The sequence below is a fragment of the Crinia signifera genome, chromosome 11 (assembly GCF_055691185.1).
Source record: "Crinia signifera chromosome 11, ASM5569118v1, whole genome shotgun sequence".
NCBI lineage: Eukaryota > Metazoa > Chordata > Amphibia > Anura > Myobatrachidae > Crinia > Crinia signifera.
Genome location: NC_139227.1, coordinates 3500126 through 3512607, shown reverse-complemented (window position 1 = coordinate 3512607; position 12482 = coordinate 3500126). Strand labels below are relative to the sequence as shown.

Sequence of the window (12482 nt, the reverse complement as noted above, 5' to 3'; positions counted from 1 at the left end):
AAATATCTGCTGGAAGTCACGTGGTTCATTTTCACTATCCATTATTCAAAGTGTTTACAATATTTTTCTATATATTTTTTATATATATTTTTATGTATTTTTTCTAATGTGTTTTGTGTACACATATTGATACAATGTACTAGTACATATATTGCTCTAGGCGGCCGCCTATTTAGATATATTTGCTTTTAAATACAAACAAACAGTCTCCATTGTTTCTGATCATCTGAACTCATCCATGGCACGGGAGAGGTTATTTTATTGAAACAGCGCAGTCTCCTATTCCTTTTTGGAATACAGCATTTTTCCTTGTATATTCTCACAGTCAGTGATTTAGTGATCTGACGAGTGGGTGTATACAATTTTTTGCACTGACACTAGTGTATTTGTTGAGAACTGCAGCTTATTACAGATATAAAAGTAATATATACATCATGCAATTATATATTTCACCTTTTTTTGTGTGGTCAATTAGCGCCCAAATCCCCCTCTGCTGTTCAGGGGGTATGTACACAGAAACATGCCCTCATCGAAAGATGGAGGAAGAGCTAGAGAGATTAGAGAATAGGAGCTAATGAGGACGAGAGACAGAGAGGGAGATGCAGTAAAGCTTCTGTCATGTTTAAAAAAATCTAAAAGTGATAGTTTGGTATTTTTGGGGTCCGTGTACTAAGGGCCTGATTAATGTATGTAATGTGATTGTGATTTTCTAGGTTATGCCAGGAATGGAAAGAGACATTCACTGGAGCAATCGCAAATGATAGCTGCAGGTGTGGCCCTGACAATGTTACCAATGTGGATGGGCACTGCCAGCACCATCATTTCCGGGGGCATGCCTGGCTCCTACACAGGGACAGACAGGCCGGCTGTTTTAGCAGGGAGCTACTAGAGGTGCAGGGTGCATTTTGCCCTTTAAAAAATCACCCACATCACCCTGCGGAAACAGCCTAACGTGAACACTGTGAGAGATAAAGTACCAACCAGCTACTCCCTGAATGTCAAACCTGCCATTAGCAGCTGATTGGGTATTCCTTTATCTCTGCCCACTTTACCTATCTCCAAGGCAAAGTACGCAGACCCCTTTGTATGATATTAAAGAATACTGAAGCAATAGAAAGATGAGGGGGGGAGAGAGCGAGGAAAATAACAGGTGTTGCCAGGCTTAATAACTAACTTATAATAACTGGGTTATATTTTATTTTGACAGTTTCAAAGTGACTATAGGTAAAATGGAAATAGCGCCCACTAACAAGGACCCCATATAAGCGATCATCAGTTGAGCCATTCAATAGATCTAAGTTTATATACAGTCTTGTTTTTTTTTACTTGATTTTTTTAAAGGTTTAACTAGCCCCATGAAGAAAAAAGGGAAACCCCTGAAGCTGGAGCCTCTTCCTGAAAATGAAGTTTTGACTGATAACAGCAACGTGAAGTGGGTGCTGACCAAGGTCCTGGCAGATAACAAAACTATGCATTTTTACGAAGGTACCTACTAATTTTTGTTCCCAACTGCTACATGCTACAGACAACATTCACTGTAATGTGATAAACCAGATCAAGTTTATCATATGTAACAAAACACACAACTATTTGCTTGCAGGACTAGAATGCAGAACACCTTGGGGGGAATTTACTAAGACATTGTAGTGTTTCAATCACACATACTATACTAACCTATCGGGTCCACCGTAGGTCGGTCCCCTTGTCCAGTATAATCCATGTGGCAGACCTGTGGAAGGAAATTATACTCACCAAGGCCTCCGGCTAAGAGCGGTCCGCTTCGTTCCATATGTACATCACCAGGAGAAGTAAAATTAAAAACCGCTGTCCCAAAGCCACTGGACTGAGTAGCGGAGAATGTATTATTTACATTCTCGGCTCCTCCCCCGAGGTGCGTGATTGGCTGCCTAGCGGCCAATCGGGAGCCAAGTTTCACGAACAGCTCCTGGTGGCTTTGGGACAGCGTTTTTTTTTATTTTTATTTTACCTGGACTGGCCCTTGAGCCTGGTGCTAGTTTTATAAATTACAAGGAACCCCTACATGGTTTAAACCAGGGATGGAGAATCTTCGACCCTCCAGCTGTTGTTGAACTACACATCCCAGCATGCCCTGCAACAGTTTTAGTATGGCCAAATAGAAAAATTGTAGCAGGGATGTGCAGTTCAACAACAGCTGGAGGGCTGAAGGTTCTCCATCCCCTGTTTAAACTGTGAGTTTTAGAACCAGGACCAGGCTTTTTCGAGCCCGTGGCTGGTACTTGCCAGGCAGGGGACCGCATTTAGTTATTTTTTTCTATTTTTACATACTGAAGCCTGCATGGATCTGAGTGGTCTGTGCAGGCTTCACGCCTGGAAAATGAGGAGTATTTTTCAGATGTCTTTTCGGCTTAATTACCAGTCGCATGTTGCATACCGCCGGTTAGTAAATTAGGAATCCCCACTCGACTATCTAGTGATTCCTGTTCGTATTCTTTCGATGGCGTTCGCATTTGTAAATTTAAAATACGAATACACATAGCCTGGAATATGAATGTCATAGTAAATTCGAAAAAATACAAGTTTACGACCATATTCGTAGCCATTTGTGCTTATTAAATTTCCCTCCTTGTATTGGCTTAGGTTCAAAACATAGCAGCCAATTGGCTTCTAGCTATCATTTATCTAACACAATCTATAAATTTAGTTTCAAGCCAATTAGTTGCTATGGGGATTATTTCCACTTTATGTCATTCAAATGTTTTATACTGTTCCTCTCTTCCTAAACATGGGCATATTCCATATGGATTCTAAAGAGGTAAGTACAGGAACATCCATAGTATTCGGAATTGCTCCTGATCTTTGGAATGATTATGTCAATGAAAATTTAGACTTAAATGATTTGTTGATGATGGTTATTTTCTTGACTAAAACAGGGAATTCTTAATAACAGAAATGGTGATGAAATATTAGTCCATGATGTCCTGGCGAATATTCATTAGACAAAACAACTGTATACAGTCATTTTCCTTTTGCCTCCCAGGATTTTTTAATGACAGGAACATATTATATTATTCTTGAATTGATATTTGCAGAACATAAATGACCTGCTGTATAAAGTAATGGGATCGGATGGGATGTTAAACACATGCGATTTGGCCACTTTTTACCTGATCAGCCCAAATCGCATAAGTGTTTGGGGCCCTTAAGACTAAAACAAAATAAAAAATCCTTGGCAAAACGAACACTGCTTTGGAATGCTTTTGAAATTTTCATAGTACTGAATTTCGGACTACACTTGAGAAAATGTTTTTTTGAAGCTTTTTAAAGTGATGGCGAGTAAAATTGTCCCTTCTTGTGTTTTTATAGCTCATACAACATCGAAATCTGGTAAGAAAGAACAGTGTATTTTAAAACTGGTAAGTCATTTCCCCATTTTAAAATGGTATTTAAAATGTCATTTAATTAGTGTAAAATATTAGTAAGGAAAGTATATTCTAAGTGTTTAATAATACGTTCACACTGAAATTAATGAACTTCATGTTATTTATTGTGTATTCATATTTTTAAGTGCACAATTTGCTTTTAGTAACCTCTACAACACTTACTGATAGGACAGAGCGGCCCACTCTCCCCCTGGGGGTTCCACATCCACAGCAGCTTCAGCACCGGGGTGGCTGTGCGGAGGGATGAGGACAGTGCTGGGCTGCCAGTGCTGTACCTAGCCCACGGGTAGGCAGCAGCCATGTACAAAGACAGCAGCATGTGAAACATAGCACAGGTCATGAGCCAGTCGGAGCTCATGGACCGGCAGACAACCAGGAGTCGGACCACAGCCATTGCCACATTTGAAATTACACTGTCCTTGCCAGCACTGACTCCCCTGCTGCCAGCGAGGTCCCCTTTCTGTCATGGAAGAAAGACTGGAGCTACTAAGTAGCTATATGGGCGCTGACAAGGGGTGTTCTGTAAAGCAGCTACCAATGGGACTGAGTGGGTCCCAAAATAGCAGAGAAAAAACAGAGAAAGGTAGCACTATAACCAATTTATTGGTACACATACATATTCAATTTCGTTAAAAAATAGGAATTAAAAACAATGCTCACTGCCCGCTGGGCCACTTATAACGATGTGTTTTGGGGGGGAACAAAGAGAGGGATCCGCTCCTATTGATGCCGCCAGTTAGTGAAACAAAGGACCAGTTGGTAAAACAGGGGATTGCAATCTTCCCTTATCCAAGGAATGTTAGATGATGAGGTATAATTACCGGTACAGTCCTTTTGGTGGGTTCCTCTGGGAGACCTTTACATCCTTTTAGGATAGCATGGTAGCTGTGTCATCCCTTGTTACTGGAACGTGAGGAAGGTCCACTTGTGGGGCTGAAGATGTAGTACACGGTCCACTGGTAAGGGCAGCTGGTTGGATCCCAAAGTAAAGTGCAAGTGCGTAAAGTGGCAGTTGGGGGCAAGTGAGTGTAGCAGCCACTGACGCGTTTCGCTGTCACATCAGTTTGCTAACCTGAAATATCTGAAATGCACCACTAAACTTTTTATGGTCAGGAATATCCACCACTGTCTTGTGGAATAAGAGACTTTTAAATAAATGTTTATAAATTTTGGACTTTACTTTTATTCTAATTTGTTTTGGATCTTGTCGAAGGCCCATAGAGACCCAATAACTAAAGGTCTAAACAAGGGCGCCAACTTACAACTGCTATCCATATATATATATGTGTGTGTGTGTGTGTGTTGCACATTAATAAATTAATCAGCACAGTCTGCTGGTACAGTACATCCTATTCACATAAGATTGCAACTGCATTAAGATCCATATTCTGGGACCTGGAATGCTGAGAGGGCTTTTTGGTGCATATACAGCAATGATGTACTGTATGATGACACATCTAGTTTACTCACATCTTACAAATTGTAATTACTTGGATACAACCGTGAATATGTTTATGTACAAATGTAACATTATAGAATATGTTATTGGGCTTTGTGTGGGTTTTTTATTTGTACGTTTTGTTACAGGTTGTATTTAGTATTATTTGCTTACTGCTTACATTATTCTGCAGGATAGCAAAGATGGAAAGATTTATAATGAGCAAAACTTCTTCCAAAGAGCAGCTAAAAAAACCACAGGTCTGTACAACTTGCTTCTTCTACATACACTGTGCACTGTTTCATTACTATATACTAATCATCATGTTTAGAAAAGACTGTTCCATGTCTACAAATATGTAATTTAGTACGGTATTGGTGCGTGTACACGGTGGGATTTCACTTTCTGTTCTACACCTATTCGGTCTGGGTCTGGATCTGGGTTGGTTCACATTAGATTTTGACTATATAGTACAGATCTGTACTATATAGTCTTCCCTGCCAAGACGATTTTTCTATTTGATTTACACTACACGGGAGCGCACGTTGGAATCATATCTGCATCAAATGTAGAAAAACCATTCGATGTCCATTCAATTTTCTATTTGATTTGGCTGCTATAAGCAAAATCGAATACAAAAATAGTGCACCGTGTGTACCCTCTGTAGCTCTGTCCTGGCCACTTTATGTCCTGCAGTGCGGTTGTTTCCCAAATTCTGTTTAGTGTGTTTAATTGTCCAACTACCAAGCTTGGTTGGACATGTACAGTATATACCTCTCCACTAGGAACAGGCTTCTAGACTGTGCATTTGAATTAAACATTTTACATACTGTAGGTTACATTATACGGAACAGGAATACTGTGCTTTCTACAGTGCTTTACTATTAAATAATATGGTGCATTATAAAGCAGTAAAATCCACTATTTTATATATATATATATATATATATATATATATATATATATATATATATATATATGTGGTGCAGTAGGGATGGTGTAATGGTTAGCATTACTGCAACTACAGCACTGAGGACATAGGTTCTATTTCCACCATGGCCCTAACTGTGCAGAGTTTGTATATTCTCCCCATACTTGCGTGGGTTTCCTCTGGGTATAGTGTGTGTGTGTGTGTATAGATAGATAAATAAATTAAATATACAGACGACTAACATAATGATATTTGGTAGCTGAGAACCCTGGAAAATTAGTGGAGGTAATTACCGGGCTAATTTGCCGGCAATCCAACCCTGCTAGATAGCAGGGTTGTTCCCGGGTTCATCCCGGGGACCTGGGGGACCTGGCTGGTGTGAATGGGGTAGGGTATATTCACCCGGGTTGCCGGTCCTCTGTGTCCTGTCCGGCCGGGAATTGACGCAGGCGGACGGCGCTAATGACGGGACAGGTGGTGGATGATGATGACGCAGCTCTCCGGCAGCAGTAAGGGCGCCGGAGAGCTGCATCATCTTCATTCGCCGCCTGTCCCGTCATTTGCGCCGCCGCCTGTGTGGATCCCCAGCCTGCAGAGAGGACAAGCAAGCGGGGTGAGTATTCTCACCACCTCCTGCCCGCCTCCACCGCCATCCCGCCGACTGCCCGATGCCATTCTACTGACTGCCCGCCTCCTCCCCACCTCCTGCCGGCCTCCTTCCCACCCCCTTCACACACCAGAAAATGCAGGGACTTTTCTAGTGTGAAAGGGACCAACCCGGGAATGTCCCTGCTTGTCCCGGGAACTGAATTCCCGGGTTTGTCCCTGCATTTCTGGTGTGAAAGGGCTATTAGAGAATCTGGCCGTGTGTTCTGCGGTTTACTTTGTATGATGGACACAGAGATTGTCAGAGTTGCCCAAGCAAACAAGGAAAGGAAAAATATAATATTGCCTCCTCATTAATAACATGGGAATCTAGTTGGTGGATTTCTAAATTAAATAAAGTTATTTTTTACATTTCCTGGATTAACAAAAATTATCTCTTTTTTTTTGTAAAAATAAATGATTGTTTCTTACCGATAGAGCAGCTGCCGTTGTAGCCTCTCCTGGTTTTTCCACATTTTTATTATTATTTATATTGATATACTATCAAGCTACAAAGCAAATAAATTGTGCAATTTTCTCCAGCGATGCCTGTTTAACAATATATTGTGGTTTCCTCTATCCCCAGTTGATAAATGGAAAAAGTCACATGCATGTCCTGTGCTGGGAATTCCAACATGTATTGGTTTTGGCGTACATGAGAACTACAGGTAATGCGGAACGCAAGCCCTTTTGTTTGTGAATAATGAGGCAAAGCAGGTAGTTATGTCACGCAATGTATTAACATCTTGTTTGTCAAAGCAGTGGAGTGAAGATTCCCCGCTCCGGCCATCCCCAGAGATGAGTACTGTAAGATCTCACATGCAGTCCTGAGCTGATACCCGCCACAGCCAGGGACAGCGCTGTCCATGCTGTGGGTATAAGGCAACAACCCCTGAACATGCAGGCCTGTGTAATAAATGGGGGAAGCGGTATTAGCGCACATGATACGTCCTCAGTGGTGGTCTCCCAAGGGCTGTTACATAGTAGTTAAGGCCGCTTAAAGACGTGCGTCCATCGCGTTCAACCTTGGTTAGTGTGTATGATCCCTGTGCTACATCCCTTATTATGCGTTGTGTATTCTGATTTATTTAAAGACCAATTATGATTGTTGTTTGTACCCCTGGATATTTTGATATACCAATAGATGTTTGTACAGCTTTATTTTAAGCCTATTTGTTGTGTCTGCCAAAACCACCTCCCCAGGAAGAGAGTTCCACAATTTTGCTGCCCTGACCGTGAAAAATGTTCCTTCTAATGGAACAAAATCTTCTTTCCTCCAGTATAAACTCATGCCCACGTGTCTTAGAGTCCTTCCTCAAAGCGACAGCTCCTTATATTGGCCTCTGATACATTTGTCCCCCCTTAAATGTCTCTTTTCTAGTGTAAATAATCCCAATTTGTTCAATATGTCTTCATAACTTAAATTGGTACTTGTTTCCTAGCACGGCACCTGCGATAAAAATTGTATCCATCGGGACCCCAAAAATCGCGTCGATCGCATGCAACCAAATCGCATGCGGTGTACGAGATTTTTACATTGGAATCAATGTAAAATGGTCCCTGAGACCCTATTTTACATTGGCCACAATGTTAAATGCCCCCCAGACCCCAATTTTCATTGTTTCCCAACCCTGATGGGTCAAATGCCCCCCCATTATTAACGCCACCCCACGATGAACGCCAACCCGAATCGTGGCAAGCGCAGCGTTACGCGTCCTCCGACCTTTTCATACCCCCACTATCCACGTCGGCGTGGAGTTGAATTAAATAGTGTGACGAGCCACCCAGCCCGAAGCGTGGCGAGCGCATGCACATAACTTCACAGATATTACGCGGCCCCTCGCGGGGCTCTCTGCGCTCACAACGCTTCGGGCTCGCTGCGCTCGCCACACAATATAAAATCAACTCCACGCCGACGTGGATAGGGGGGTTATGAAAAGGCCGGAGGACGCGTAATTTAGTTGTATGCGGCATCATGCCACAGTATATGTTATATTAAAGGATACACAAGTTGACTCATTTTACACCTGGTTGACTGCAGGTTTTTGGTGTTTTCTGCATTGGGAGAGAATCTTCAAACCATCATTAAAGAAAGAACCTCCGGTGACACATTGCCCGAACCAGTCGTTTGTCAGATTGTGTACAGGATGGTATGTGATGTGCAAATATTTGTTCATGACGATATTTTACTGATTAGTATAACAAATAATGTATACTCTGTTTTATGATTCAGTGAAAGACTATACATCACACACACAGACATATACTATACAATGCAATGAAGTACTAAAAGCCAAGAGACGGCAAAGTGAAGCAACTTGGCATGGCATCGATTCCACAAGGGAATGGAAGAGCTCTGTAAAGATGTTGATCCGTGCTGTCTGGACTTGTAGGTGCAGGATCATGGATCCTCCTCTGCTTCTATCATTCATTACTCTCCAGAATACTCCTTCAACTAATGTATGGATAACTTGGGAACAATGACAGAAGTGCATTATCTGGCTGGAATATTCCATTGTTATGGGAGTAAATAAATTCCACGAAAGGCTGCAAGTGGTAACCAATCACTGCAAAGTAGCAGTTGTGTGATCTGATGGACCATTGGACCCAACCTATGCTACATGAACACACCTAACACAGTTATGGAACCTCCAGCAGCAGCAGTACAGTACCTTGTTCACAACTGGGATCCATGGCCTAGGATCTGAGCCACAGCTGAATCCTACCATCAGGCCTAAACTACCGGAACCGTGAGTTAGCTACTGCACTGGCCATGGTGTTTGGTAATGCCTACCATGCAGTATTCCCAGTAGACATGAGACGCCTAGACTGAGTAATGTTGAATGTCCCTATAACTTCAGAAATGGAATATCCAATCTGGTGGGCACCCGTTATAATCCACCATTTGAACTTTGATCATTCACATTGCCTAGCTATTACTAGCCAAGCTGGTGTTAAGACAAAATTGCTGAGATGTCGGATAACAACTGACGTAGTTCTGGCCATTTTCAAGACGTCACAGTACGGTGGTGCCACATTCCAATACCTTTACAATACTGCAATCCCATGACTTTTGATATTTTATTGTATAACTGTCATGCCCTCTTCTCAATTACAGATGTGTCTCATACATCTAATCTTAATACGCCATGCAACTCAAGATGCCTGATGTGAATAAGCTGCCAGGTCCTGTGCTAACATTGGGCATCTTTTTTTGCTGAAAACATGTCTTAGCCGCAATGTGAAGGGAATAGGACACACAAGGAGGCTGTGCTAATATGACACATATATTGTGTGTGACTGAGTGCATTCGGAGCAGAACAGAACTTGTATTGCAAAAGAGCTGCAGCTGCTGCATTGTAGCACTTCGTGTACAGATTCAGATCATCAGCAGCACACAAATATGAAAAAAAGGTTGGGTTTACCTTTAGAAATGGCCTAAATAATCATAAGTTTGAGGGAATTTGAATCATTATTATTTTATGTTAAGTTTTCTATAGTTCAAACATTTTATTATGTTTTTTGTAGTGCGCTTATAAAAGTATTTTCCCACAAAAGTGAACCTACTTTAGAAGGTGAAAAAAATAAGTATTTTGGGTTTGGAGGCTCCTGGACCCTGCAGGTTGCTGTAATTGCGCCCCCAATCTATTATTCACTGCAAGCATCTTTGTTTTATTGCAAGATTTTTTATTATATTTTTATAATTTTGTATATTTTAGAATTTTTCAATTAAAAATTATCTTTCCAATTTTGACACTTTGTGGAGAATTCAGTTAGCTGCTGTTACTTACCATGGGCTACTTGAAGCAGCAAGGCCATTCAGTTAGTCCCAAGTATAGCCTGAGTAGGCTCAGAAACCATTCCCAGGTTCTGTAGATCAATAGAAAATTGTTAAACCCTTTTTCACATGCTATAAATGACTTACTAATTGAATTTCCCCCCTTTGTATATGAGGCAGAGGAGGACTTGTGGCATAAATGTTGTGCTTTGTAGCTGATAAATGTGTGGATCACAAAAACAGCCTCCTTACCTGGACCCTTAAAGTCCTTTAAGATTCCATTAAATTAAAAACATTTTCACTTTACAAAACTTTTGACAAACTGAAAGTAATAAGCGATTCATCGGCAGAGTAGTCTGTGAATTTTCTCTTGCTTGCTTTCTTATTCATTGAGGGTTTTGGGAATCTTCTGTACCTGCTGCAGCAGCTTCTGCCCTGCTGTGGTTGAGAAGGGAAGGTGGATAGTTGGAGACCTGCTCTGGTTGCTGCAGAAGCTTCTGCCCTGCTGTGGTTGGGTAGGTGGATAGTTTGAGACTTGCTCTGGTTGCTGCAGCAGCTTCTGCCCTGCTGTGGTTGGGAAGGGAAGGTGGATAGTTGGAGACCTGCTATGGCTGCTGCAGCAGCTTCTGTCCTGCTGTGGTTGGGAAGGGAAGGTGGATAGTTGGAGACTTGCTCTGGTTGCTGCAGCAGCTTCTGCCCTGCTGTGGTTGGGAAGGGAAGGTGGATAGTTGGAGACTTGCTCTGGTTGCTGCAGAAGCTTCTGCCCTGCTGTGGTTGGGAAGGGAAGGTGGATAGTTGGAGACTTGCTCTGGTTGCTGCAGCAGCTTCTGCCCTGCTGTGGTTGGGAAGGGAAGGTGGAACAAGAATTGCATAAGCATAAACTTTCACCCGGCTTTAAGACTGGGCATAAAATAGGACTGTAAAGTTGACACAGGTACCAGATTTTGTCATTTTGAATACATAGCTGTAGTTTTGCAAGGGTTAAGAAGCAATTGTCAAGAATATTTACACTTGGTGTTAAATTTACAAACTGTTGGTTTGGGGTACTTGGTCAATTTAATTTAGGTTTTGAAAACTGACCAAATCCACAAATCTACTAACATCAAGTCTGCCAGAAAACCTAATAACTAACTAACGTTAGACCAGCTCATGGTCAGTGCTACAGTGAGTGCAATCATGATTTTGTGCATTGTTAGATGCCACCATTGGTTGCGTGACTGAGACTTGCACAGGTCCTATGCTAGGTGCAGATACTCCGTATGAGTATGGCCCCCAATGTGAGCGAATCAACGTCTCTACAACTATGTCCAGCGTGTATGGACAGCGATGGCCGCTGTCATCGCTGCGGGAAAAGCCGCTCAGTGCTTGCACACTGAGCGGCTTTCCCCCTGCCCAGCGCCGACGGAGGGGGGGGGGGGGACGACACACACACACACAGCTTTGCATAGCACAGCGCTATGCAAAGCTGTCCTGAAAGCCGCTCATCTGCTGGTATAACCAGCAGATGAACGGCTTTCCCAGCGATGTTGTGGGAGCGCGCAACAGCGCTCATCGCCGGGCCATACACACTGGGCGGCTTTAAACTGAAAGATGCTTAAACCTGCTGTTTTGAGCGGCTTTCAGCTCAAAGTCGCCCAGTGTGTATGGCCTTAAGTCTGCCTAGGAGGGGAAGTAGAAGGGGAGGAGTTGGACACACTCATTTAAATTTAAAGTGCCCATGCTCCCTGTACGTTGCCCACTGTAATACTCCAGTGTCATCTGTGGAATCAATTGAATTCAACCCTGAATTCAAAAGGCTGGTAGACTCAGGCTATTCATTCATCACAGAATCTGGGATAGGTTCCCAGACCTACTGTAAGGTGAAAGAAAAGTGAGAATAGAGACGGTACGCAGAGGATCGAAAAAGTACTTTTATCCTAATATTTGGCTATTAGAAAGAGGAATAGCCTTGAATAGGGAAGTTCAGCTTTTGTGGTTCCTTTAATATCAGCGCCATATAAAAGAACACCCATAATTATACATATACAGGGTTAACGCATAACCCGAAAGCTGTAACGGAATAAGAAACTGGAGTCGAAAAAGAACCTAACGTCAGCCTCATGATCACCAATGGGTTGCAAACAATGCAATACAAATGCACATTTTTTTGAAAACAGAAAATGCATGCATGAACAATATATTAATATTCAATAATAGACAGACATATGTTCAAGTGGTAGGTATCATATACTCCTGATACACAGTTAATCGGTATTAAAGCGGTTTTTA

At 42.2% G+C, this 12482-nt stretch overlaps 1 protein-coding gene across 1 annotated transcript in view; it reads left to right on the top strand.

The window, feature by feature from the left end:
* VRK3 (VRK serine/threonine kinase 3) overlaps nt 1-12482 on the top strand; it is a 57790-nt gene that overhangs the window by 20084 nt on the left and 25224 nt on the right. The window contains exons 5-9 of the mRNA XM_083164868.1: nt 1342-1485; nt 3346-3395; nt 5054-5120; nt 7023-7104; nt 8478-8586. Of these exons, the coding sequence (XP_083020994.1) occupies nt 1342-1485; nt 3346-3395; nt 5054-5120; nt 7023-7104; nt 8478-8586 (452 nt within the window). The remainder of the gene's footprint in view (nt 1-1341; nt 1486-3345; nt 3396-5053; nt 5121-7022; nt 7105-8477; nt 8587-12482) is intronic.